This window comes from Antrostomus carolinensis, unplaced genomic scaffold (genome assembly GCF_000700745.2).
Source record: "Antrostomus carolinensis isolate BGI_N321 unplaced genomic scaffold, ASM70074v2 scaffold15410, whole genome shotgun sequence".
NCBI classification, from domain to species: Eukaryota; Metazoa; Chordata; class Aves; order Caprimulgiformes; family Caprimulgidae; genus Antrostomus; species Antrostomus carolinensis.
The window spans coordinates 56,847-82,910 of record NW_010286586.1 but is presented as its reverse complement, the minus strand read 5'-3'; the positions used below and the strand labels follow the sequence as shown (position 1 = coordinate 82,910).

General features: G+C 41.2%; 2 protein-coding genes across 3 annotated transcripts in view; both read left to right on the top strand.

Annotated features, from left to right (window-relative positions):
- Positions 1 to 3,721: 3,721 nt before the first annotated feature.
- On the top strand, positions 3,722 to 18,869 carry MCU (mitochondrial calcium uniporter; the record flags this gene model as incomplete). The annotated part of the gene is made up of 7 exons (XM_010176686.2): positions 3,722 to 3,791; positions 8,690 to 8,860; positions 9,786 to 9,890; positions 12,663 to 12,823; positions 13,298 to 13,501; positions 15,707 to 15,823; positions 16,916 to 18,869. Coding segments are annotated over 7 exons (906 nt in total), but the record flags the coding sequence as incomplete, so codon positions are not given.
- A 185-nt stretch (positions 18,870 to 19,054) lies between these two features.
- OIT3 (oncoprotein induced transcript 3) overlaps positions 19,055 to 26,064 on the top strand; it is a 30,972-nt gene continuing 23,962 nt past the window's right edge. Inside the window, exon 1 of one of the 2 annotated variants that reach the window (XM_029087043.1) lies at positions 19,055 to 19,098. In XM_029087043.1, coding sequence (XP_028942876.1) covers positions 19,055 to 19,098 — 44 coding nt within the window. Of the gene's footprint in view, positions 19,099 to 24,489; positions 24,628 to 26,064 lie in introns of those variants that run through there. The other variant, XM_010176579.1, reaches the window with a different exon arrangement.

Sequence of the window (26,064 nt, the reverse complement as noted above, 5' to 3'; positions counted from 1 at the left end):
TGTAAAATAAATGTTGCAGCTGGCACTTGCAAATGTATCTCTTAAAGATTTCGCTCATGGTAAGAAATTTTTACACAGAGAATGGTCTGTCTGTCACAGAAGCTCTACAGCATGACTGTCGCTGATACTCCAGGTAATGAATTAGCAGCATGTTTTACTTATGTTCTAGATTAAGATATTCACATTTTTCATGCTTGAGCAGTTTTTTTCTGAACAATTTTTTCTTTTGTCTGATTTTAATTAGGGTTTGGAGACTTGGTACCCCAAAGTTGTTACCATTTGGTAATTGCATAAAATACAGAACGTGAGCTCTGCCAGATTGCTCCCTCTTTTCCCATCAGAGAGCACTTGCAGGTAGCTAAAGGGCTGTTTTTTCCAGTAGAGCTTTGATTAACTTTGTCATGCATGTAGAATCAAGGACCTCTTGAGATGGTGTTATTTTACCTTTTGATTGCCTGTGTAGACCTTGACAAGGCTGGAGGAAGTGTTAGTTTTAGACAAAGGACTGGGATTTTTACTCTCACTCCCTTAATTATTCTGGTAGCAGAGCTGCTGCATAACCCTGAGCCTCTTAACATGCATCTTACTGCAGATAAGAGGAAACAAAGGATCGAATGGATGTGAAAAGTGAATTCCTGTGTCTGTTCTCTTGAGACTCACTAAGTTTTTCTGGTGCTTAAAGCTTCTGATTTCAGTGGTCTGGCTTTGGTGCTTTTCGTGCTCCAGATATCACTTATTTTGGAAGTGGTGGACAAGTCTGTCTCAGCTGAAACCTGGATGTATATTCTGCACTTGCTTGCTGAAGTGGTGAGCTGTTGACTGTCTGCAGGCAAATGATTGTGAATCTGGTCAGCAAAGCTTGAAACCAGTTCCTCTCCTCCACCCCACACTGCTTCAGTCCCTTGTTCCAGCCTTCTGGCACATTTCTGCATAAGGCTGTTGAACTGCAGGCATTGGATAAAGGGTTCTGACGTTTTTCTCCATCTCAATTTTAAAACAACAGCCACCCATCAAGACTAAAAATGATTAATTCCTTAAGCTCTCACTAACCTTGGATCACAGGAGACGGCATTTACGTCTCTGACTTTGAGTTCGTTTTTTCTTTTTCTTTTTCTTTTTTTTTTTTTTCATTTTTCTAACCAGTAGAGACTGTTTTCTTAGATGAGAAATTTCTTACAGTGGCACGCATCACTGCGTGAGTAACAGATATGTGCAGTTTAACCATGCCTCTTTCTGTTAAAAGTAATGGCAGCATGCCAATGTGGGGTTTCTGAAACTTAGAGTTGGTTCAAACCTGAATTAGGGTGAGAGAATTGTCTAAGAGGTTGAATCTGGCGACACCTCAGCTTTTTGATGAGTCATGTTAACTGTGCCCTGTTCTTCAACCTGTTTTGCATTTTCCCCTTTTCTTGCCTGTGTATTGTATGAGGGCAGGAGACTTCTGGATCTTGTTTATAGCTTGGTCAAAATGCTCATGGCCTTAAGGTAAAGTCTTTGCAGATGCTAACTGATAATATCTTCCAGTCATGTAAGTATTTTGCAATGGAGTAATGCTGGGCTTAGTGGATTTTAGGATTTTCTGGGAACTGCTACTAAATTTTTGGGCTGCCATGCAAATTTAGTAGAAAGGCAGGCTCTTGGTGTGGAGTATTTAAAAAATAGATTATTAATGCCGGGCAAAAGGAAAGAATAAGGCAGTGATAAAGCACATATCTGAAAACACCAGCTCTGCCATGGGATCGGGTAAAATAAGTATATAAAGTGCTTTGTGGAAGTGTTCTCTGATGGGTGGTTTTGTCTCACTGTATAAATTCTGCCCACCTACTATTATATCTGGTGTGATACTATTTTTAGAAGGATTAAAATTGAAGTTGCTGGTTTCAAATAAGAAAATGTCTATTTTTTTTTAAACTTTCTCTAGAGACTTCCCCACCTCAGGTCAAATACCATTCTGAAAACTAGCTTACATGTGGTGTAGCTTCTGATCATTGAAGCTCCTGACTCTTTTTCATAATTTAATAGTGATGCCAAGAGAGCAGAGCTTGATTTTTTCCGGGATGCGAGGCTACGTCTGTGTTTTGCTTGGGTGTTTTTGAGTTTTAAACCGGTTTCTTTGGAGTGCGGGTGGTATGTTCCTGGTTGCTCAGCAGTAGCACATGGGTGTTTGTCAGGCCAGAAGACTTGATATTTTTCAAATGTAAAAAGGCAAATTTTCCCTTTGGTTTTCAACACATAGGGTTTTTTTTTTTAAATGTTACTTTTACTAAAACATGCAACTTCCAACTTAAGTTCACTTTGCAGCTGTTTAATGTCCAGTTCTCTTTTCCTGTTAGCTGCCTGTGTGACTCTGCTTTGGGAAGCTGAAAGTGCAATTGCAAGGAGGAAAAGTGAAAATGACTGATTTTCATTGTCAAGGCTGAGAAACATGGAGTGTAAATACAGCACTAAGGAGAGTGAATTTTCTGAGCTGTCAGTGCATGGACCGTGTGAGCCAAAGGTCCTGCTTTCAAGAAAGGCTAGTGTAGTTGAAACTATCCTCTATTTGCATAGCAGGCTTCAGAAGAAAAGTGAAGTAGCAGATAAAGCTATTTTAAGTAGATTATTGAAAGCAACCTCACAAAATATGGAGGTCTGGACGATTTGGTAGAGCAATAATCAACAGCCTGGGTTTTGTTTGCAAACTTCCATTAGAAATTCCCTTTAAAAGGATCCCTTCCTATGAGGTACCTTTATAGAAATGCAAGTTTGACAGCTGTGTCTTAGAAATCAAGAAACAAAAGAATCCCAGTATGCCCATATTGGACTGCACTTGTTGAAAGATCCGAGTGCTAGTTACTGAAATATATACCACCATAGACAGCTGAGAGCTGGTGTTCACCTTATTCGTTTTAAAAATTAAGTTCTCTTGTGCCAGAATTGTAATTTCAGTGTTGGGAGAGGGTTAGTACATAACTAGTATAACTTATCCTAGAAGACTGACTTTAAATCAGTCCGATTCTAGATTTTCATGAACAAATTAGTCCCTTGCCAAGGTTGCCGAACATACAAACTGTTCATGTGCTTTCTTCTTGTTAGGCTCTTTTTTTTCAAATAGCTTAGTATCACATTTTTTGTCATTTGTCTTGAACCTTTTGTTCTTCTATGAACAGGCATGTTTACTACTTGTGTCTTAGAGTTTGGCTTCTCTCTCTCTGCAAGGACAAGAGAAAAAATACATGTCAGCACAGGAAATAACCTGAGAGAATGAACCTCTTAATCCACAACTCCCTAACCCTCCCTTGCTGTTATACTAAAACTTAATTTTTTTGACCTTCAAAGACTGATGCTCTTCTGTGATTTCTACTTTCCATGTCTGTGTAGTAATCTAAATTGATTTCTTAAAACTACTTAACTCAATGTGGCTTTAAAAATACATTTTCCATTAAGGAAGAAAAAAAAAAGAAAATCACAGCTGTTCTGTTGAACGTTTTCACTTTAAACTATGTGTGCTGAGAGCGAGGTGTGTAGAGGTGAACTTGGCTGAGGGGGGAAACCCCACCGGGTGACAGATGGTAAGAGAAGAGGCTGTTCTTGACAGGCACTCCTGGTTTGTGGATACCCCTGCGGTGGATGGAGGACATGCCTAGCACAGGCGTTGGGGTAGGCGATGGCGGGAGCGGGGACAGGAGGTGACACTGGGGCACTGAACGTTTGTCCGTTTTGCTGTGCTTGTATTTTCTAGGTGCACCAGAGGCTTTCTCCTTGGCAGAGTGCGCGAGTGGTCTATTGCAGTACAGTAGTGCCCTCTGATGGTGAGTATCGACAGGGAGAAACTCTTGGCTCACTTTTGACTTCACCGGTGAACTTAAATCATGTTCCCTCACCCCCTTTTCTGGTTGAGGCTTTTTTGGCTAGGAACTAAGCCAGTTTTGAACTAAGGAATTGATAGAGAACAAAGTCAAGAAGAAATAAGGAAATAGTCGACTTCTAATAACCATCCTTACAAAACCAGACAGGCTTTATATAAAGAAAGATGTAATTGCGTGCAACTGTCCAAAATTTTTTGCAACTCTCTTTCCTGGGTTTGTGTGATGCCTTTCTTTCAGGGTCCTGTGTGCCCTGTTCACTTTATTTATGTCATGAAAGTGCAGCTCATACCAGCTACCTACTCAAATGTTTGAAAGCACTCTTCGCTGCAGTGAATCAGTTGTGAAACCAAGGCAGGTTTTTTCCCTTTATTTAAATTCTGGGGCAGTTCAGACATTAAGCTTTTTTGATAAGGTTGTCATAACATAAAGCAAAAGAAAGCACTGCTGGAACTTCAAAAATCTCAGCATGCCAGAATGCAAAGAGGAAACAACCAGCTTTGACGTGACTGCCCACTTAACATCTGCATGCTGTGCGTGAAGACTGGAGCACTTATGCTGACTGACACGAGCGGTTAGTGGATCCTCTCCCTGTTAAGGCTTGTTAATAAAGCCTGAAAGCTAATAAAGGGCTCAGTTGCAACTGCTTCCCCTGCCAGGACAGTGACTGTATACAAACACAAAGAGAACATGACTGCTGTGGCAAACTCAAAGTAAAAACCTAAAGGCTTAAATAGGTAGAAGTGTAGAGGACAAATGTAAGGCTGAGAGGATAATGTAAGTGTGTAGCTACTTGCCTGCTTTGATTTTACCTCTCCTCACGTTGTGCTTGAATGTTGCTCTTGTTACTTCTTCCGATAATGTCACCTTTACCTGTAGTTAATGTTCCACGCTGACTTATTTGGTCACACCCTTTTTTCTACTGTACCTTGTTTTGGCCTCATGTATTGCTTAAGTTGATCTTATGCAAGAACAGAAATATAAAAAAAAAAATAAATAAAATACTAATGACCTGTTACTGGTGAACATATGATTGAGTCAAAACTTTGTGGTGCTTGGATGCAATTCGTACCTCAAAGCAACCTCACGCTTGATATAGCGTATAAAGCTTTTAAAATCCTCCATGGTCTTATTAAGCAGCATCCCTGACCAGGTTGTAGGTGTCTGTAAATGGAAGTGAAATACACTTATATACAATTACTTTCTTTTACATGTCCTGTGTATTTAAGTATTGGCTGAAAATTTAATCAGTGAAGATTAAATGTTAATTCTACAATTAGTGAGATACAAGAATGTTTTGTCCACTTAATAACTCATAGTTGCCCTCATGCAGGCAATCCACAGGGCTGTCAGAGCAGTGGAGAGCAAGGCAGCCAGCCATATCGCAGTGTCTTGTTAGTAACTTTTACTGGAGCTGTCTGTTGCTGTCTGTTAGGTTTATGTTATTGACATGTCCTTCATTTCTTTCTTTCTTTCTTTTTTTTTTTTGTTTGCCTCTGAGCATTTCCCTCTCCAATGCAGTAAAAACCTGACCAGACATTACTTGTGTGGGAGGTGATGAGAGGATCAAACTGGAATTATGGAATTTCCCCACCAGTGAATTAGGCTAGACAGTTACTTTTACAAGCTATTTGTAAGGAAAACAGAAACAGTTTGTAGTTCCAGACTTAGTGAGGTGGTCCTCTGAAGGGAAATAATTTGGTCTTTAACACTTCGCCCTAAGCTGGAAATCCTCGAAGAAAGGTTTTGTGTGTGCTGCCAATGCTGATAACTGTTAGTGCAGTCTGACCTATTGCGTTTATCGCTGTGGTTTCCATCTGGTCTGTGGAGGGCTGAAAAGTGGCAGGGCTGGTGCTGGTAAGCACTTTCTCCAAAGCTGGCAGTCACAGAGCTGCGGTTGTTGTGTTGCACCAGTGGGGACACACAGAAAATGTTGGTGCAAATGTTGTTAATCTCTTCTGCTCTACAATAAACTGGCTTGCTGCCTGTGCAATTAAGGTAGCATTTTAAATAATGTTTTTCATGGCTTGTGGTTATGTAAGCAGTACATAATGTTGTATATGCTGCTCACAACCAATGAATTTGATACTTAAGTGGCTATTTTAAGCTTCTAAATGTGTTGATCTTTCTGAGCCTGCTATCACAAGTGTAGCTAATGCTAATCTATTTCTTACCAGTCTTTTGCTCAAATACTTGAGTGAAAGAATGCAAAAATCCAATAGCTGGTGTCATAACAGCTGCTGGTAAGGAGCCTGAAGTTCTGTCTAACTGTCCAAATGAATTGCAGTTTGCTTTATTTTTTTCAGTAAATATGTGACTGTTTTCTGAGTTTTAAGTTTCGAAACACTGAAGCTACTACAATCCTATGAGGTGTCTGAGTCTTGAGAATAGGAATTTATAGGCTTCCAAATACTGCAGCATCTTGGGATGCTTTAGTCTTTTTAGATGTCCATACTTGGTCATTTCCACCTAGCCTTTAAAGATGACATGAGGACCTCTTAGTCAGCACCAGATAGCAATCCCCTTGGAAGAGGGCAAAAGCCTCCGTATGCTTAATTCAATTCATGAAGTCATATAACAATAAACTCAAAAGCCCTAGAGAACTCTTCTGGCTTTGTAAATTTGGTGCATCATTTTCTCAACATCCATGCGCCTTCCTTTTCAGAAAGGCATGTTGCCCCAAAACATGTCCTAATATGTAAACAATCCTGTGATAAACAAGTTCATTATGTGGCAGCAAATCACTGAAAGGGGAGGTATAAAGGCTGTTGGTGGCAAAACTTTCTGAACAGTGCCATGCTGAGAAGTGCTTTCCTTTGGTAGTTAAATTAACTTTATTTGCTTCTATTTCTCATTGCATTGACTTCTTTGACCAACTAGTTTTGATGTTAGCTGCTTAAATTGACTTGGCACATCAATACATGAGTTACATGAGTTTAAGCAGATGATGTGGTTCATGTAGTTGGCCAAAGCTACAACAGGTGGGAATACTAAGCCAGATGCAGCGTGGGTGGGTGCGACTGCACAGTCCTTGAGACATGGCAAATGCTCTGTGCAATAAAAAAGACCTTACGTTTTTACATAAGAAAAATACATAGCAATCTAAAGTGGATCATTTTTAGCTGTGCTGCTATATCTTAGCAACTACTGCACTGGGGGAAAATTTTGACTGTTTGTGACTCGATAGAGGGCTTAAGGGATATGAACTTTTAACTTTTTTTCTATGTATGGATATCCTGAAGCACACAGTGGGCTGTCTTTCTGACAGTGAAATAATAACTACTTTACAGTTCATACAGGTCACTACCATAAATTTTAGAAAGGTGCACTGAAATCCTTAAGAATGCTCGTGAAAAAACTCCTGACAGCACTAAGGAAATGGAGAATGTTTTTATCTACACCTAAGAAGCACTGTCTTGTGAAGTACAAAGTGTATTGATCCCATGAATTTTAGATGAAATGACCTTGAAACTTAAACTCAGAGCTCTGTTCCTACAACCTCATACTCCTGACTGTCCTCTTAAATATTTGTTGCCTTAGGACAAAGAGGAGGAAAACAGAACTAAACAAGAATAAAAAAATGTTTTAAGTAGGTCCTTCCTAGACAGGCTGGAGAGTTGGGTGGGGAGAAATTTAATGAAATACAACAAGGGCGAGTGTAGAGTCTTACATCTGGGAAAGAACAACCCCAACTACCAGTATAGGCTGGGGACAGACCTGTTGGAGAGCAGTGAAGGGGAAAGGGATCTGGGAGTCCTGGTGGACAGCAGGATGACCATGAGCCAGCACTGTGCCCTCATGGCCAGGAAGGCCAATGGCATCCTGGGGTGCATTAGAAGGGGTGTGGTTAGTAGGTCGAGAGAGGTTCTCCTCCCCCTCTACTCTGCCCTGGTGAGGCCGCATCTGGAATATTGTGTCCAGTTCTGGGCCCCACAGTTCAAGAAGGACAGGGAACTGCTTGAGAGAGTCCAGCACAGAGCCACGAAGATGATGAAGGGAGTGGAGCATCTCCCTTATGAGGAAAGGCTGAGGGAGCTGGGTCTCTTTAGCTTGGAGAAGAGGAGACTGAGGGGAGACCTCATTAATGTTTATAAATATGTTAAGGCTGAATGTAAGGAAGATGGAGCCAGGCTCTTAGTGGTGTCCAATGGTAGGACAAGGGGCAGTGGTGCAAGCTGGAGCATAGGAAGTTCCATGGAAACATAAGGAAAAATTTTTTCACTGTGAGAGTTGACAGGACACTGGGACAGGCTACCCAGAGGGGTTGTGGAGTCTCCTTCTCTGGAGACATTCCAAACCCACCTGGACGCCTTCCTGTGTGACCTACTGTAGGTGATCCTGCTCTGGCAGCGGGGTTGGACTGCATGATCTTTCAAGGTCCCTTCCAATCCCTAACATTCTGTGATTCCTTGATGTCTCCTAATATATGCATTCTGCCCTTGTCTTCTGGGCTATAAATCCTGATAAATTGCACAGTGTTTTGTCTTCCATAGTCCAAAATACTTTGGTTCTCAAAAACTGACTGTGCTTTCATGTTGTGGCTTTTAGATGCCATGTTGCCTTTAGCATTAACATGATTGTGCTTAAAGTAAATAGCATCATCTTTTCCACAAAGCACGGAAGGTTTAACAGATACCGCTAAGTTAATGGGGGTGAAAACCTCTGACATTCTTCAGTTTTTCTTTGATGGACACATCTCTTAATAAAAGATGAAGCAAAAATTTAGTCTGTTTTATGTTCAACTAATAACTATGTTTGCCTTTTTCTCTATGGGATAAATACAGAACTATTATGTAGGTCTGTTAATTTTTAATGATACACTTGTGTTTTTGTTGTATTTGTAGAAGTGACGGTGGTTTACCAAAACGGGTTACCTGTGATTTCTGTGAATCTTCCATCCCGACGTGAACGTTGCCAGTTCACACTCAAACCCATCTCAGACTCTGTTGGTGTGTTCTTACAACAGCTGCAAGCAGAGGACCGAGGAATTGATCGGGTTGCAATTTACTCAGCAGGTACTGTTGGTTACAAACTAATTGATTTACTTGCTTGCCAGCTATTTTCATCCAACCTTTTGCTTTTTAAGTAAAAGTTTGTTATGATGTGAGTTCTTCGGCAGTCTTTAAAAAGTAAAAGGTAGGAATGCTATTCCTAGAGTAAGAATATTGTTAGCTGTTCCTGTGTAGTCAGGTCTGCCATGGAAATCTCACTGTAGAGTGGAGGAGGAGGAAAACGTTCCTAATGCTTAACTTATAGACTTTAGTCCTAATGGAGGTGTTTTAGGTTGAGTTTTCTACTACTTTCCTACCATTTATTACGAAAGATGCAAGCTATGCAATCTGTGTAGAGGGTCTAATCCATTTGTAAGGAGTTGGGTGTAAAAGGTGGTACAATGGAAATCTTGCTTAGCTGTGAAAACTCGGTTATGTTTCACTACATGTCATATGTCACTGTTTTGCTCAAGTGCTACATGTCTGCTAGCCACCAAAGCTCTGAAACATTGCGAAGTGCTATCAAAGCAGATATTTCCTTAAAAGTCTTGGCCTGGGAGGGAGGTGTTTGCTAGGTTAGTGATGTCAAAGCTGTCTGATACTAGAGATTGAAATAATAATTTCTAATGCCAGTGGGGAGAGATGAAGGCCACTTAAGTGGATTGTATTGTAAAACATAGTAAAATGTTCGATTGTGTGGGATGCAGGGATCTGCTTTTTATAAGACAACCTCAGATATCACAGATTTAGAACAGCAGCTGCCTACGTAGCTCAGCTAGTATTTGCCATGTAAGGTCTCCCAGTATATATATCTGCTGTGGCAGACAGTATCGCCTATGGGAAAACAGAGAAGTCCAGCAGCTGGGTTTGGGGTGGCATTACAACTCAGCCATAGCACGTGTAGCTGCTCTTTCTGCTGCGTAATGAGTCATCTGTGTTTGCCTTACAGATGGCACGCGTGTCGCCTCCTCCACAGGCATAGATTTGCTTCTGCTGGATGACTTCAAACTGATCATTAATGATGTCACATACCATGTTAGACCACCAAAGAGAGGTAAACCAGCCTGGTTTTAGTAAACATCAGAAATAAATTTCAGTATTCAGTTCCCTGTTTAATTGCAGCATGTTTTATTAACTTGTTCAAGAACATGAAGTGTTATTTCTAAAGGAAACCTTGCAGCTTCTAATCCTGCCCTCGTGGTCTAATCTAGTGATACCAAGTAATCGGAGTAGTCAGTGATGAAAAGCAGATATTCATTCTGCTCAAAGCCATTACTCCCTATAAGAGGAGTAAATGAAAAATAGAATTTATTTTAATTTCTGATTTTTTTTTCCCGAGTTTTTTTCTAATTACTGAAAAATAATTTGACTGATTCTGAAGCATTACAATACAAAATGAGAATTAGATTGAAACTTACATTGTCTGATTTGGAAGAATAACTGTCAGGTGAGGGAACCATTTAACATTGTTTCCTTTCAAGAGCTTTACTTTGAATATCACAAATAAACCTTGAAACTTTGTTAGCTAACAAACAGTGAAATAAATGAGACCGTGCTCTTGAAAGGTTACATTACAAAGAATCAAATAGGAATGGAAACCAACCTATTTTGAGTCAATAAGAAAATCCTTTTAAGTAATGGGCTTTGGATGTGAAAACTTGCAAGAAGCTTTTGAGACACTCTCCAGAGTTATTGGCAAAGGCAGGAACTTGGTATTTTCATCTGTTTCCATCTCCTGTTTCTCCTAGGCAACTTCATAGGCTTCATAAAGCACCAGGTTCTTGCATGTCTACCCTTACCTCTGAGGACTTAAACAAAAGGACCAGTTTTTAAGATGTTGATTTGCTTATTGCTTGGCTCACAGATAGTGGGAGATTTTTATCTACCTTATTGTTCTGTTATTGCAGGCAATCATGTGAAGTTTGCAAGCAGTATTTTTCTAAAACGAATTTTTAAGCCCTGTAAACAAGCAAACAAATTAGGAAGGATTTATAATTTGACTTGCATGTCCAGCTGAGGTTAGATGGTGGAAATACCTTCCCCTATACATCAGGATGTTTTCCCTGGTGGCTGGACCTTCCTCTCTTAGCCTCTCTTGAAGCAGTAGGTAACAAAATCATTCATAAAGCAAAAGGTGCGAAGGAACTGTTAATGTTCCTTTTGATGTCTTGAGCAGCCTGAATAAGGCAACATGCTAGAGCAAGTTGATGTCAAAAATCACAAGACTGATCGTATCTTTCTGAGTCTGAGACTACCCTGGGTGGCTGATATCTAGGAAGATTTGCTGATATATGCCATCTTCCTCTGTAGATGTAGTTAACTTACATGGACCTTTTTGCAAGGAAAATAATGAAAATATGTTCTAGATGATGGTATCAAGCCTAGCTGGTCTAGTGTGTAATTTTTAATACAATTTAATGAGAATGCAAGCATGATGTCCGTTTCTGCGCTGGGGAAATTGCTGTCCCGAAGAAAGGCAATTCATACATCCCACTTACCTGATATTTGAGAGGGCAAAGTCTGTGTCAGTGAGTCTGTGTGGTTTTGGTTAGCTTCTTTGTATGATATATCCATTGTGTGCTGGTGGGTGAGCTCTGGGATCACCTAGGTTACATGAAGCTGCCGCCTCTGACTCATTTGCCAAAGACATTTCTATAGTTAGCTTGTATTGAAACAAGTGTGCCTGGAAACAGGCACTGAGATTAGTTCTGTTGAACTTTTCAGCTACTGCTTTTCCATTTTTACAAAATCACCCTTGTATTTTGAAATGAAAAAGCCGGAACATTGTATCATTGTATTCTTAAATACTAAGTACTTCTTAACATTGTATCATTGTATTCTTAAATACTAAGTACTTCTTGATGTTCACTTCTGTAGGAACACTTTCTTTTTCTTTTTTTCTTTCTTTTTTTTTTTTTTTTTTTAATTCACAGGGGAACAGGAGCCCTTTAGCTGGGAGGGGGATGTGGTGTTTGGCACAGACAACCGAGTGACTTCTTTCCCTTGAGCTGCTAGTGTTAAAACTTAAGCTGTCCATAGCTTTTTATGTGTTGGTAAAATCATATTTTGAGATAACCTAAGGCACAAGCCCAATGATGCTACAAAAATTATTTTTTTAATTTATTTCTTTATTTGGCTAATGTCAAGTTCTTTTAATTTGAAACTTGTTTTTTTCCATATGGGGTGTGTAGTACAATACCAGTAGTTACAACTCTTTTACAAATTTATTTCCTCTAGGAATCCTATTTGTGTTGAAATGGGGGGATAACAACAGTTTCAGTTAGTGGCCCTGTTATTGTCTCTATTCAGATACTGTGAGGAGAATTTCATTGCCTTGTAGGCAGCACAGGAGGAGGTTGCTCACAGAGTGTTGGAAAACAGTTCCTGGTATTGGTACTCAGTTATCAAAGACTTCATGTTCTGGGGCCCTAACCCAAGATCTTCAGTTGCAGACATCAATACCTATGGTTGCTTGAGGGTCTGTAGTCTGAATTCTGTCTGTTTCTTGACAGCTGCTGTGATGGATCATACTAGTTTAGTTGTTCATTTGTCTTTGTTAAGTCTTGTATATAAATACTGATCAGAAGTAGCTGTTGATATCTCACAAGCTAATAGCATGTACCTCTTTTCCTTGTTCTTATCAAATTTTAGGAATATCCAGTAATAAAGACTGGTTTTCTTTTTGCATTATCTTAAAGTGTTGCAGCTCGTCCAAAGGCTTCTTTGTTGAGAAGATAGTTTCATGTTGTTTCTTGTGTAGACTAATAGCAGTTTCTGAAGAGTTTATGTGGATAAATGCATATAAAGCAGTCTCTTTTTTTCCTAGAACTCTTAAGCCATGAAAACGCAACGACGCTGAATGATGTCAAGTTTTTTGTTCAGCAGTTGTATACTGCCTTGTGCATTGAGGAGCACCAGCTGAACAAAGAGAAGGAGCTGATAGGGAGACTAGAGGAACTGAAGGAGCAACTAGCACCACTAGAAAAAGTGAGAACTTTCTCATTGTATTTTACCTATTCTTCAGATGCAGCCTTAATTTGTTTCAAGGCTTTAATTAGGTCTCTGACATGCTTCAAATAGTTTTAAGATCACTGAAGCAGAAGATGCACTAAGTGTATACCAAACCATGTCTCTTTCTGGTTTCTGTGGAAGTATTTTGTTTCTTTGCTTTATATAATTGAAAATGAGCTTGGTGGTAAATAAAGACTGGGGCTAATGCAACAGAACATCTCTAAATGTAGAGAAATAAGCAGCTTTGCATGCTCAGAGAAAAATATGCATGATGGCAAGATATGTATGGAAAAAAGTCAATTTGTCTGCATAACTTAGACTCAAATCATGTCTCAAACCAGCTCACTCAGCATTTAATATAAATATAAGGTGTTATTTTTACATTCTCTCTTTATTACATTAACATAATTATTTTTGAGAATACGAGGCATGTACTTCTGTCTCCTGCAGGTAAGGATGGAGCGCAGCAGGAAAGCAGAGAAGAGGACAACCTTGGTGTTGTGGGGAGGCCTGGCCTACATGGCCACTCAGTTTGGGATTCTGGCTCGCCTAACCTGGTGGGAGTATTCCTGGGACATTATGGAACCCGTCACCTATTTCATCACCTATGGTAGTGCCATGGCAATGTATGCTTATTTCGTAATGACTCGCCAGGTAGGACCTGTTGTACTGACGTTGACGCTTCAATAGAAGATTTGCTTTGAGCTCTACTCCCTAGAAAAATAGCAAAATTGTGCCTATTATAAGTTATTTTGTCCCTTCCTTATCCTGTCAGAACCCAGATGCCACTTGATGTAATTTTTGCTGTCCGTGATGGTGATGGAGGGTTTTCTGGTGGTGATCACTACTGATATCCTGGTTATCTAACTAGAAATGTTTGTGTTTTCTGTGCTTGACTGCTTTAGCTATACAGGTTCATCTACTGACAGGTGATGGTTTCTGCACACTCACACACAACCTCACACACCTTGACTTTCACCAGAGGCCTCCCAGTGCTATGACTTACCATCCCAAATAAATTATGGGTACAGGGATCATATTGGAAGTGCTTTTTTTCTAACTATTTTGTGGATCTGGACTCTCATCCAGATGAAGCAGAACTATTTGAATGCTTGCCCCTTGGTGCAATTCCAGATCTGTTGGTCTTGGGCTCAGTCTTTTAAAAACTAAACTTGCTTCAGTGCTGGCATCTTCACACAAAATGGAGCTGTGCTTCTCTAGATCCTTGTAGTTGTGACAGACTGTATGGATTTCTAGTACGTGATTTGTCTCAACACTCCCATGCAGACTTAGTAATCCCACCTAAATAATGAGAGAGGGTGGGCTTAAAGAGTCTCTGCTGTCACAAGGCCACCAGAACAGATGTTGCGGGTGTGGCAGCATGGTGCCTAGCGCTCTGTCAGCTGCATTGTTTCAGGAACTGAGGACACATGTGCCCCTCTCAGAGCTCCTGCTATAGTTTCTGCCAAGTGCGGTTGGAACTTCTGCCGTGTTTGAACTCAGATTTGATATTTTAATCAAACAATCCCTATAAACTCAATCCCTATAAACTAGTACTACTTCTGCAAGACTCAAAATCTGAGTGTTTCAGGGGTGGCTTGACTCCGAATGCAGCTTTTCTCCACCTGAGAGCCCTGATCTTTGCGTGCATACCAGACACAAAGGCTGTGTGATGTTCCAGTGCAAGGGAGAGTTAACTTCAGCAGGCAGACCTGTGCTTTGTAGCAGCTGTGTGGGATTTGGTGTGAGCACCTCTGCTGCTCTGAGTTACCTGCACGCTTTAAGGAGCTGAGACTCTTTGCAGTAGAGTGTCCCTGGCAGAAGCTGTGGTACTGGATTCTTGTTCTGACCTCCGTAGCTTTGTTGAGAGATGAAGTCATGAGCAACTCTTGTTGTTTTAATTAGTCTTTGCACCTTTATGACCTTAAGAAAAAGAGAGTAAGGGCCATCTTACAAAGGCTTTCTTATCTTACTTATAGCTCTTTTGTTTTTTTCCTTTCTCCCTACAAACTTGTCAGTATTGGAGCCCTGAAACATATTAGTTTTTGTTCTCCCTGCATGGAGAGATTCACACTTTTGGGACAGGAGGAAGGTGATTCTAACTCACTGCTCGAGTGTAACATACTAGTAGAGAAGCAAATGCCTGACTGTACTGGGTCTGGCTGGGATGGAGTTACTGTTTTTCATAGCAGCTGCTATGGTGCTGTGTTTTGGATTTGTGACTGAAACAGTCTTGATGACACACCAGTGTTTTTGCTATTGCTGAACAGTGCTTGCATGGTATGAAGACCTTCTCTGTTTCTCATCGCTTCCCCCACCCTCCACTCTGCCCCTAGGAATACACTGGGGGTGGGCGAGGTGTTGCAAGGGGACACAGCTGGGACAGCTGACCTGAACTGACCAAAGAGATATTCCATACCATATAATGTCATGTTCAGCAATAAACTGGGGAGTTTCTCCAAAGTAGCTGTTTCTCAGAGACTGGCTGGGCTTTGGTCTGCTGGTGGGAGGTGGTGAGTGATTGTTTTGCATCACTCTTATGGGTGTTTGTTTCTTCACTTATTAAACTATTTTTATCTTAAATTTTTATAATTTTTTGGCCTTTTGATTCTTTTCTCCCATCCAGCTGTGAGGGAGTGAGTAACTGGGTTGGGGTTTAGCTGGTGGCTGGGGTCACCCCTCCCCAAAACTGAGTGAGCTTAGACAATGCTGTCTGGTCTGGTACCTTCACTGACAGAAGTCAGTGACAGAAACTAGTCATCCCCCCAAAACACACCTGATAAATACTGTACTAATGGTATCCTGTGTTGCATTCTGTTGTTGCTTTATTCCTATATTCTCTCCTTTTTTTCTTTTTAGGAATATGTTTATCCAGATGCCAGAGACAGACAGTACTTATTATTTTTCCATAAAGGAGCCAAAAAGACACGATTTGATCTAGAGAAGTATAATCAACTCAAGGATGCAATTGCTCAGGTAACAAGAGTTTTTCCAGAAATAAGATGAAGAAATTACTGCATGCTACTTTTTAGCGGCTATTAATAGATGCACCTCAAACTCTTGAGTTTTCAGCCCATTTTCTTGTCACAGACCCAGTGCAATCACTGAATTGGCTTTGATACGCCCAGGATTAGAACTGCTGGATATGTAAATCAACATGAAACGGTTGCCTGTATCTATCTGTAAGGGCCTTTTAGAAACTGCTGGCAAATCTTGAGTTGCTTCAGGCACTTCATGCCTCAGAGGAGCCTAATTCAAGATTTCCTTTCTTCTCAGCTCCTACACACCAGATGGATTTAGTGAAGAATGAAGTCTTGCATCCATTCAGTTCGTGTCTTCCTGACATGGCACTTCAGTACACTGGGTTGCAGTCCTGGAAAATACCGTTCAAAAAAATTTGGCTGTATTGTTAGAAACAATGGGGGCAGATTTCTTGTATTCTGTAGACAGACCCTTTTTGTCAGACTGTCCGCATTGTGTGATCTGTTCAACAAAGGAGTCTGGTAGAGATTTTTCCTCGTGTTTCCGAGAGCCTTTCTGCAGAAGGATGGCGTGAGCAGAAAAAGCAGAGCTACCACATTCTTTTTCACTACCCTTGTATGATTCTGTGTTTAATTCTAGGCTCTGGAAATTACAGTGTAGGATATCCAGGGCAAGATGTGTTCTCCCCTGCCTTGGAGAAGGGGATTCCTAAAAGTGGATATCTTTGGGTGGCTGTATTTTTATGGAGCTTTTCTTCTAGAGTCAGCCATTCCCATTAATGTAGTGGGCTTAAAAAAAAAAAAAAATCCAGTGAGATTATAGGGATCAAATCTTCCCCTACTATATTCCTTTTAAGTGACTGCATGTAGACAAATTTAGAGAAGTACAAAGCAAATGTCTTTCAGTAAGTACCGAGAATGGTTTTCCCAAATATGAGCCTCTGGCTTTGTTTTACTTTTTTGAATGCTTCCCTTCTGGACAAGAGAAACAAGGAAACATGGAAAAGCTTTCCATTCTATAAAGGGGAATGCTATTGCGGAAGGTGTATTGAGAACTTGTTCTTTATAATGTGTCTTTTATTTTTAGGCAGAATTGGACCTTAAGAGGCTTCGAGACCCGCTGCAGGTTCACCTGCCCATCCAGCAAATTGATGAAAAGGACTGATCAGCAAAGCAGCTCTGAACCCCGGCAAAAAACCTGTTCATAGCTCTTGCCTTTTTAATTAAAGCATTGCAGGTGGAAGCTGGGAGGTGGTGTGGGGGTGGAGGGTTTTTACCTTTAATCAAGACAAAGGACTGTTGGGGGGAATCTCTTAAATCTGAAGATGGGACATTGTGGAATGTTAGTTCTGAAAAGGGCTTGGTAAATAGTCACATTTTAAAACTGTCTGAATGGCAATTGTGTACAAATACAGGATTGGAGGGAGTTCATGAAAAGAATGTAATACTAGGGTGTAGGGGTGTCTTCTTCCAGCTTTGCAGGGTCTGCCTCTTGATAAGACACCAGCAGCCTGCTCAGCTTTTTATATTTTCCTTTACCTGATTCAGATCTCTCTTTCTCTTTCAAAAAAAGGAGAAAAAAAAAAAAAAAGAACCAAGAATCCAAGCCACCTGGAGCTATGGCTGGTGATCAGAACTTGCGCTCCAGCACCATTAACACGCACACTTCTGATCAGACCTGGTCTCTTTTATAAAGTTACTACAGGACTGCTTTCTACCGGAAAACCGTGAGCTTCCCTTTCCCAGCCCACCCCGCCCCACCCCATGTGCTCCACTGACTTCTTCCTTTGCTTATTTGTAGCACAGATTGGTTGTATCCAAGTGAGAGAAAGAACGAGTTTTATTCTGGACATTTGATAATTGGTATTTTGGATTATTCCATAATAACTATATAAACTTTGTGTCCCAATGCCCTTGAGCTCCTTCTAGAAATCAATGGCAGCATTGCATGAGAGGATTTTTTTATATTCAGTCTTAAGGGAGGGAAATTCCCCTCTTCTTACCCCAAATCTGATAGCCACCTGGACTATGAAATAGTGAAGGCTTAAAGAATTATGAAACTGTTGCAGAATCATGACTCCTGTTTTTAAATGAACAGTTTTGGAACATGGAATAATTAAACTTGATAGTTAACTGCTTGTGTAACGGCATAAAAGGTCTCATATATGGTCAAAGCATTTTCCTTGCCCAGAGGCTTTCTGAAAGCCTGGCATTCTTACAGGGCAAGACCCAGAACTACTTCAGTTCTCTAGCACTTTCCCCTATTTAAGTAGCTTTACGTGAACTTTGCACCCACAGGTCAGAATTTCGTAGGAGTGGCTAATGACATCTCTTGTTCTTAGATAAAAGAAATAGAGGAAGGAAAGTCAACCCATTGCCCTCTCTTCTAGCCAAGGCTGGCTGATTTCTAAGCAGATAAAACATCTCGTCATTCAAAGTGGGTCGGTCTGTTTTAGCATCCTGCTGATAAATACTGTGGAGACAGGATGAAGGTGGGAGGAGGGCACTAAGCTTTATATATGGAAAAGCTGGCTGCTTTTTTGATGTTTCACTACTACTCCTCACTGTGTCATGGAAAGAGGTTTCTGGGTTTTTTGAGAACTATGTTTAAAAAAAAAAAAGGAAAGGAAAAAAACAAATCAGTATTAACTAGACGCCAGGTGCCTTGCAGATGTGGAAACACAGCTGGGATTGCTGCCTCTTCTCACTCAGTGGCATGTTGGACTGAATGGGTGCATGTTTCTAGGTTTTTTCCCTTCCCCTTTTCCTCTGTCTTTCAATTTAATTACATTGTGTGATTATTTTTTTATCTGTTTTATCCTGTTTGTGTGGTGAGTTTTAAAGGGAAAAAAAATGAACACGATCCTGTAGCTGAATCCTTGGTGTGTGTTTGGGATGAGGGAGGGAGCATGGAGAAAAGTCCTTCTTTAAAAAAACAAAACAAAAAAACCTGAACATGTGTAAAATCCTGTATCATTTATGAAATATGTATAAAAGAGCAATGTACTTCTGGAACAATAAATAACTATTCAATTTTTGAATCGCTGCTCTTGAATAACGTTATTTTCTACAGCTGAGAAGAGAATGTGGCATGAGTGGCAGCTGTCTCCTGAGTTTACTCCATTTCTTTTTGTTTAGGTTGTTTCTTCTTGACCTTACATCACTGAGGCCATGGTGATGCAGATAATAGCTTTCCCGAAGAAGCTCGGATGGAGATCTTGCTGCCATGCCTAGCTGCGTAACACGGGGATCTCGGGAGCAGTTGAGGTGGTGAGGTAGATAGAGGTAGAGATGTTTGGTCTAACAAAGATCTGCCTTTGTTTGACCAGCATATTAGCTCCATATGGAAGCTGACAAAATCTGGAGACATGACAGGTTGCAGAATATGATTATATGACAGGCATGTAATGCCCAGCAACCTAAAATGTACAATGTGATGTCAGTAATTTCTATATTGCATTCAAGTGCTGTTTCAGAGGAAAAATGAAGTTTTCATCTTTTGTTTCCTTCTGGGGCCTTCAGTGGCTGTTGTCTGATTTGTTGTGGTGACGTTATTGTTTGTTCATTAACTCTGGGAATCAGCAGACTGTACTTTGTCCTAACTTTATGGGATATTAGGATGACATTTGGTGCCAGAAGATGATAATGTCCATTGACTGTCTTAAAAAAAAAAAAAAAATAAAAAAAAAAAATCCATGATTGGCTAGTTGTTAAAACAGCCAACTCTCTCCTCTGTTTTTTGAAGTCAGAGAGGAGGGGCTGGAAGCTGTTAGTTGTGCTGACCTACCATGAATCACTGTTGAAACTTAGTTCAGCAATGCTGACAAACCCTCTTCCTCTAAGCAGCCCTCAGTCTGCTGCTGTGTACAGATGAGATGCTGCCCTCCCCAGAGAAACTGCTTGGAACAGTTGCATAAGAACTTACCCATTTTTGCATCCGGAAGAACTGAAGACTTTGACATCTAGCACTACAATCTCTAGTTTGAAAGTAAGAAGATGCTGTGACAAAATTGTTTGCGGACATGCTTTAATGTTGTTCTAGAGATGATGTGGAAAAAGGAGTAAATGAGAATCTACAGTTGTACCCTGAAGTACAGGCTGTCCGATGGCCCCTGTTAGTCTGTACCCCTGGCAGGTTGCTGGCTCGCTCCTCTCTGCACCACCACTGCATACGTGGTCTCTGCTGGAGGTGGGTGATGTATGCCACAAACCTCAAACTCAAACCTCAGTGCTTCTGCTTTTGTTGCCCTTTAATACTAACATTGAAGGGAAGGGTGATGTTTATTTGCTCTCCTGATACACAGGGTTGTATAGCCGCATCAACAAACTGTCTTGCAGTAGTTATTTCATGCCTAGGACCTAGGCAGGCAATGGGGTCTTGTCCCACTGGCAGCACTTTAAGAGCAGGCAGTGCTGCCTGAATCTTAATGTAACACTGTGTTCTTAAGACCCTCTGAAAGGTAATCAGCACTGTGCATTGCGGTGTTCAGATGCTGCTTGTTATAACAATTTTGTTACTCATTTGCTTAACCTCTCTTCCCTTTCTTTCTGTGAGGGAGCTTTCAAAGAAATACATGTCAAGTTCAAAATTGTCTGGAAAAATGTATTAGGCTCCCTTTTTGCCATGCCTGTGAGGCTTTACCTTGTAAACCTCTCCAGGGGAGGTGTTCATGGCTCCTTTTTCCTGAAGAGCAAAGAAGAAACCGTCTCTTTTCCCCTGTAACCTTTCCTACCTGTCAGGCAGTGATAATGATCACCTTGGTGCAAGTTCCTACACTTCCATGTTTGGCTCCAAGAGGGTTTGCATGGTGCTCTGAAGTTGCTGTTGGCTGTCAGACCTTGGCACTGGGTCAGTCAAGTGAAGCTGGCCAAGTTGCCCTGTCTTTCTGAGCCAATGGAACAACTTCTTTGATCTCCTCTGTGTTTTTTGTGTGGAGTTGTAAATGCAAACTGCTTTCCTCTATGCCACATTGTATAACTTAAAAATCTCCTTACTATACCTGAGGTATTTTTCTACCTATCCCAAGAGATTCCAATTATTCCCTTCTAAAAAAAAAAGTTTTATTTCTATGCTGACATTGAAGGAGTGAAAAGTAAGTGAAGGAGTGAAAAGTAAGATACACTGCAAGTTTAATTTCCACTCCTGTATCTAAGCCCTGAAGTATGGGAGAAGCTGGTAAGCTGGTGTTATGCTGTGTCATTGTGGCTCTGTGAACCTGTAAAAGATGGGTCCTACTGCTTCCACCCCTGACTGGTTTTACAGTTGTGGGTATGCTGTCTATGCCCCAATTCCTCCATCTAGAAAGTGAGGAACACGGAAAATACACTGGGTTCTGTCGGACTTGTGGAAAAACACTGCCAAAACACCAAGTTCTGCATCACAGGACTCCACTAAGGGAAAGGAAATAACTGCTAGTCTTCACTAGGAGTTCTGTACTTGTCTGATTTTAATGGAGTCTTGCTGTGGGTTTTGGTTTTTTTTCTTGTATTGAGTTTGCTTCACCAAACTTGTGTTCACTCCCTGATCTTAGCAGCCTTTCCTCTTGGCACCGTGTCCTGGGACAAGTTGTTTACAGCAATAAGGCCTATCTCTAAGTCCTTGACATTCATGCAATCCATCGCAGCAGCCTGTCAAGGCTTATTGTGAACATACATCCTCAGATCAATCGCAGGCAGGGATCCTGTGGTGTGTGTCAGGTTCTCCTCTCTCTCTGCATCAGGAAGTGCTGATTAGTTCTTCCGCCTCCTCCTTCAAGGCAGGCTGCTGGAGTTACTCCTGCTCTAAGAACTGTTCTTCATACTTCTCACTTTCATCAAATGTTGGTGTGTTTTAAGAGCTGGCTCTGACAAAGACAAGGCCAACTTCGGCAAATGCCAAAGCATCTTTATTCATTATTCCATTACAGCCCAGCCAGTGCTTTGAAGAATTTGAGTTCCTTGTGTAAGGGTGGTAGAGCCCTCCAAATCTCTGGGAGGGGCAAGAAGCGGGGTTGCCACCTGCAAAGTTTGTGTCCTTTCTTGCATTAAGAGTAGACATACCCAGGTTTAGACAGCAGCAGGTTTAGAAGATCCCATCTCTTGGGTACAGAAATAAAATCCCAGCCCTCTATTTTAATATTGCCTTCTCTCTTGATGCCTCTTCCTATCTTTTAACCCATACTGATAATTACTTTTAAGAAATACTAACTTGATCCTGATTCTCTTGCTTCTTGGGAAGTCAGGCTCACTAATCTGTGGGGTGGGGAAGTGGAGGTCAGGAGCAACAGTTTTACCAGATCTACCTAAAGAGTGCAGGCCTTACCGCATCTAGAGTACTTCATTTACTTCATTGGAATTGTATCCTCTCTCCCAGAGGGCCTGTTTGCAGGAGAGTTTTTGTTTGGATTTCCCCCTTGGTTTCCCCTCTCAGGAATAATTGCTTCAACTCTCTGAGGCACAGATTTGCAGTGGCCTGCTATAATAATGGGCTACTACTGTTCGTGGGGGAACTGGAGCTATGTATGTCATCCAAAATAACTTGGAAAGCAAAGGGAAAGTGCTGATAGAAGAGTTGCCTCCGTTGGTGCTACTTCTGAAAGACTGAGATGGTTTTTGTCTTTCTGGTGGATCCCAAAAATGTTTAGAGGCAGTGCACTGAATCTTTTCCAGCTTTAGACTGTATCTTTGAACTAAATGTTATGGTGATATGGGATAGCATCATTTCTGGGAACGCTGGGGCATCTCTTGCTTTAATCTGTTTTGAAGAACTTGATAGGGCCTGTTCATGATACCTTTAAGACTCACAACTGCTGTGATGCATTTCATTTCCCCATGTTAATTGTCAGTTATCAGTCACTTGTGTATAACTGTCAAAACATTACTAGTGTCAGGCCTAATATACCACCTACAAAGATAAAAGCAGCGGGTAATGAAATGGTTCAGAAAAATACAGGCACCTCTAACGCAAATAGAAAATTCAATTCAAGCTTGTCAGTTTTATTTATCTAGGATCTTAAGTATGAATCAACCTCTCAATGAAAATGGCAAAATATAACTTCCCGTGGCTTGCTGTATTTTTCTCTGTTCAATTTTAGTTTCTCTTCTGGGAATTCACGTAATCACCTTTTGAGGGTTATCTGCCTTGCTAGCTTTGCATAGTGAATTTGTTCTCCTTTCCTGTTGTTGGAAAAAACTTTTCTGGTACTGCACAGCTGTCGGCACAGTATAGCCACAAAGATTTTTTTTGTGGTGGTGGGAGCAATGACAGTTGCTTATAAAGCTTCTTTGGTTGTTCCCTAGAGTCATTCACCACTGAAGATTACTCCTGTGCTGGGGTGGAGCAGAGCAGTATATTGCACTTCACTGCCAGGGGATCATACAGGGGACCACTGAGAACTTTCTATAATGTACAGTCTCTACAAAGCAGGCAAATATCTAACTCTTTGTCTCATGCAAACTTAACATGAAAATAACGGAGCCGTTTTTTATCCTTCTGGGATTTGAAGCTAGCACATCAACCTTGATGTTACTCCTTACACTAGCCTGCTGCAGAAGTGCAGCGTCCAGAGGAAACAGGGAAATGCCTATGCTTGCTTGATTTTGCGATTACTGTACGCTTACCTGTACTCTGCTGATGGAGACCTTTCTGCCTGCAGCTGATTTCCTGGAGGAGAACTGTCCAACCATTGTTCATAAGCCAGGAGAGACCTTTAGCTGTGTAGATGTACATACAGGTTAACAACAGAGCTTTAAATCTATTCTCTATAATAAGAGCTACAGCTAGCAGGATGAGAGGGAAGACCCCTTTCTGCTTATTCATGTTGTCCTTGGTATCTCTCCTGCCAGTCACGGTGCTTGGTTTGCTTTAGTAGAGAACAGATTTTGTTGTGCTACATCTCATCTGTAGCCAGAGCATGTGGTTATGACCTGCAGCTCAACCTAGTCTGCTTTGAACCAGTAAGGCAGAGGTTTGCAATTACTCGGTTTTGCGTGGAAGTTAATTCAGTAATGTTGTGTTTCTTTGTTGTTTGTTTGGTTTTGTTTTTTAAAGACATCATAAAACTACTACAGAAAAATGTCTTTGTTGGCCTTGTTTGATAAACTTGCTGCAATGGTCAGCTTGTGTGACCAGGAGTGGAAAGGGTCTTTGTGTAGCATAGGAACAGCTTATTTCCCTGTGGGACACCAGTCCTTTGCTTTGACTGATGTTCCCATTGTAGCTCTGCTCCAAGCACTCATCTGCAATCTCTGCTCGGAAGGATCAGTTCTCCTCCTTTGGCCACTATTTCCTGCAGTTAAAGCTCTCTAGCTTGTATTTGCTGCTTTTGGGGAGCCATGAAGTCGTACAACTTGTGGAAGGAGCAGAGATAACAATAAGCACCCATCCGTTCTTCTTTTCCATCCCTTCGGGATGTCCGGGTGTTCCCTGGTTCGAATTCTTCTCCGGATAAGATAGTGGAGGTGTCACTGTGGGGCAGAAAACAATAGCAAGTTGAGTCAAAAAAACAAGATTGATCAGTATGTACATCTCTGTTGTCAATAAGAGGCAGAGCTGCTCTGTGGAGGTCAAGGCTGGAACTGTATCCCACATCCCTTCGGCTTCTTCCTCTGATAAACTTCTAGCAGACCTATCACTTGCTTTTCAGAAAGCTTGGGGTCAGAAGCTCCAACGAGAGGAAGGCTGCAAGAGCCACAGTGTGAGCAAGGGCTTTCAAGCCTCTGTTACTTGAGTGGTAACTGTTCCTTGGCTGAGTGGGATGTTCCAGTACTTGATTTTCTGTGTCTGCTTCGTTATCCGGTTGCAGCCAGTGTCTTCAATGGGTGAGTAAAGAGGCATTGCCTTCAAGCTTGTTTTTGTTTGCTGAATTTAAGGTTCGTGCTGAGTCTTGGTATTCTTAGGTGAGAGACTAGAAGGTGTGAGAAATATCCTTTTCCTTTGAAGGTGGTGCAAAATTCTTTCCGATTGGAAAGACCTTTCTGTCAGAGTGTGAGGGCTCTCATATTGGGAGAATGTCTACTGCCAAGGTACTGTGCAATTTTCTTCTTCCTTCAGAGAAGAGACTCTATGAGTAGATATTATGCTACTTTTTCACCTTCTTCTTTGACAAATCTTAACTGAATTTAGTGTCATAATGCAGTGCTGCTCATTTCATTGCTTAGTTGTGCTGGAGCAGAGACCTCCAGTTACACAGTACACACAGGATTAACCTCTCTGCAGAATGGTGGGCTTATGAATGCTTGCTAGAGCCTGATTTGTCATCCAATATATATGCTAGCGTGTCAGCTAGAGAACTAATGATGCCATCAAGATTACAAATTGAAAAGCTTTACTTCATAACTAACGCTTGTCAGGCTGAATTGCTCAGGCCGTGCAAGAAGTGTTGGGGAGGAAAAAACTGAGCCAAGAAAAATGAAAAACAGAGGGAGCTGGAGATAGTTATGTGTCTTGTGCAAAACCCCCGTGCTTTTGTTTGAGGAGAAGAGATGATAGGTTGATTGGTTGCTTCTGTATTTTTCTGGAGTCTTTTCTTAAAAACTCTAATTAGTTTTCAGTGAACTATGCTGCCAAAGACTGCTTGGCATCTACAGGGAGGTTGGCTTGGGGCATCCCTGGCAGTCTAAGGGTGGCTGTTGAGGGTCTGCAGTGTTCAAAAGAGCACTGTCTACTTTTTCTGCTTCTCTGCCTCCTTTTCTCCTGCCTGGAGCTTTGGAGAAATGAAAGATGGGAGAGTGAGCTACCTCATTCCCCTGAAATGCCTACTTCCAGTTCCCTCTGAGCTGCTGTGTGTTCATCTCAGTAAATTTCGTCTTTAAATTATCTTCTGAATGTTTAGGAGACAATGTGATCTCCCTAGATTAGTGTTTTCAGAGTCTGACTACAAAGGATATTTCATAAACTTAATTATCCTATATGAAAGCTAATGAAAGTATGTGTATTTTTGGTGCTGCCCAGCTGGGAAGCTGACAGGACATTCCTCACTTCACCTCATTGGGTTTTTAACAACACAAAAACCTTTTAATCTTAGTTAGTGATTCACCTTAAAGCCATACCAAATCATCTTTTGGAAACCAAGTGCGTTACACTGAGGGAAGCCCAGAGGAAGCTTTTTTCAGCTGTGTGCAAAGCAAGAGGCAGGACCCATCTTTTCCTGTCGCAAGAAGTTAAGCAAGCTTGTGGAGGATGGGATTTAGCAGTGCTGCTGCTGTCTGTGGGTAAGGGGAGGCAAGGAGAGGCAGGTAAAATCAAGTGCTCACGAG